The sequence below is a fragment of the Gavialis gangeticus genome, unplaced genomic scaffold (genome assembly GCF_001723915.1).
Source record: "Gavialis gangeticus isolate Ggan-Ray unplaced genomic scaffold, GavGan_comp1, whole genome shotgun sequence".
Lineage (NCBI taxonomy): Eukaryota > Metazoa > Chordata > Crocodylia > Gavialidae > Gavialis > Gavialis gangeticus.
The window spans coordinates 79,758,095-79,759,562 of NW_017729029.1; the positions used below are offsets into that span (position 1 = coordinate 79,758,095).

At 37.8% G+C, this 1,468-nt stretch overlaps 1 protein-coding gene across 1 annotated transcript in view; it reads right to left on the minus strand.

The window, feature by feature from the left end:
- GLRA3 (glycine receptor alpha 3) overlaps nt 1–615 on the minus strand; it is a 136,525-nt gene extending 135,910 nt beyond the window's left edge. Inside the window, exon 1 of the mRNA XM_019521066.1 lies at nt 494–615. Within this exon, the coding sequence (XP_019376611.1) occupies nt 494–578 (85 nt within the window). The 5' untranslated portion in view covers nt 579–615. The remainder of the gene's footprint in view (nt 1–493) is intronic.
- Nucleotides 616–1,468: the final 853 nt, after the last annotated feature.

Consider the following 1,468-nt stretch of genomic DNA (forward strand, 5'->3'; position numbering starts at 1 on the left):
GAAGTATCCTGTGCCGTAGAGCTGGGACACCTACGCAGGTGAGGGAGGAGTCTGTGGGCACTGCGCTAAGTCAGTGCAGGGAGGTGAAGACCACAGGTGGCGTGAGGCCGGGGTGTAGGGGTGGCTGGAGCCCCATGTGTAACCGATGAGGCCAACCCGGGACACGGAAGGACCGATGAGCTGGCCCCACCCCCTGGGATAACAGCAAAGTCGTGGCAGGCGAGAAGCGGGGTCGGTGCAGCGGGGAAGACAACTCAACTGCAGCAACACCAACGCTCGGTGCAGAGGGTGGTCACCCGAACGGGGAGCCACACTACGAGCAGGGTTCTACGAAGACCCGTCGGGGATAGAAAGGTCCATCATAGGAAAATAGAGTATACCATAGTTTGAAATGAGAATTCATTTGTTTAGCTTTTAATTTTCTCCTCCAAAATACATATTTTCATTAAAGAAAATTTTCACTGAAACAGAAACAATTAGGTTTAGAAATTACCTTTGAAATTTGGTCTAATTCTTGCATCGTAGCCTGACATCCTACCCATTAATTTATCCAGAAAATCAGATGGCGACATTGGCATGCTACGAGATCTTGCACTGTCCGTTTCCTTTGTGGCTACCAAACTACCAAAAAAAAAAAAAAAAAGACTTAATTAGACTGTTTATAGTAAAAATATAAATGCCTAAAATATTTGTCCATCTCTGTTTAAACCAATTAATTCAAAGGTAAAATTGTCTTTTTTAAAAGTAATTTAAACTTTCATGATATCAGCAGAGATTTTATTTGTGAAAAATTCCTTTTATCCATAATTTTATGAATAGTTAATCTTGCCCTAAACAATTATCAGATTTCATCATCATAGGGTAACATTTTTTCTTAAAAAGTCAAGCCTTTTCGAAACATATTTCCAATAAATTTTAATTGGTCTCCAATAAATTTTTTATTGGTCCCCAATAAATTTTAATTGGTCCATAAAATGTGCAGTACTAAATAATAATTTATTCTCTACAAATAGTCGTAAAGTTGGAATGATGTAATTTAAAAAATACTCTGATCAATGTTTAACTGTATCTTGCATAAATTAATATGAGCCTGCAGAGAGAAAATAAAACAAGAATTTCTCATAATATTTTGATCAATTGCCACCATCTTTTGTACCACTGATTGAATATTTCATGCATACAGTATCAGATTGTTTCTTGGAAAATTTTATTCTCTAACATTGTCATCAAGATTCATTTTCCATTAAAACAGAAGTTACTGCTGCATTGAAAGAAAAACCTCACTGAAAGGAACTCTCTCAGGGCAAATTTCTTTTCTCAGGTACATATGGAAAATGTCGTCTCCTATAGACGGTTTTGCCTACATGTGCAGAGCTCCCACTGACATCCTAAAGTATGTCCTGCACATTTTAGAATAAAAGACTATTTCCACCATATGGATCTAACAAATTTTGGCCTATATCCTGTT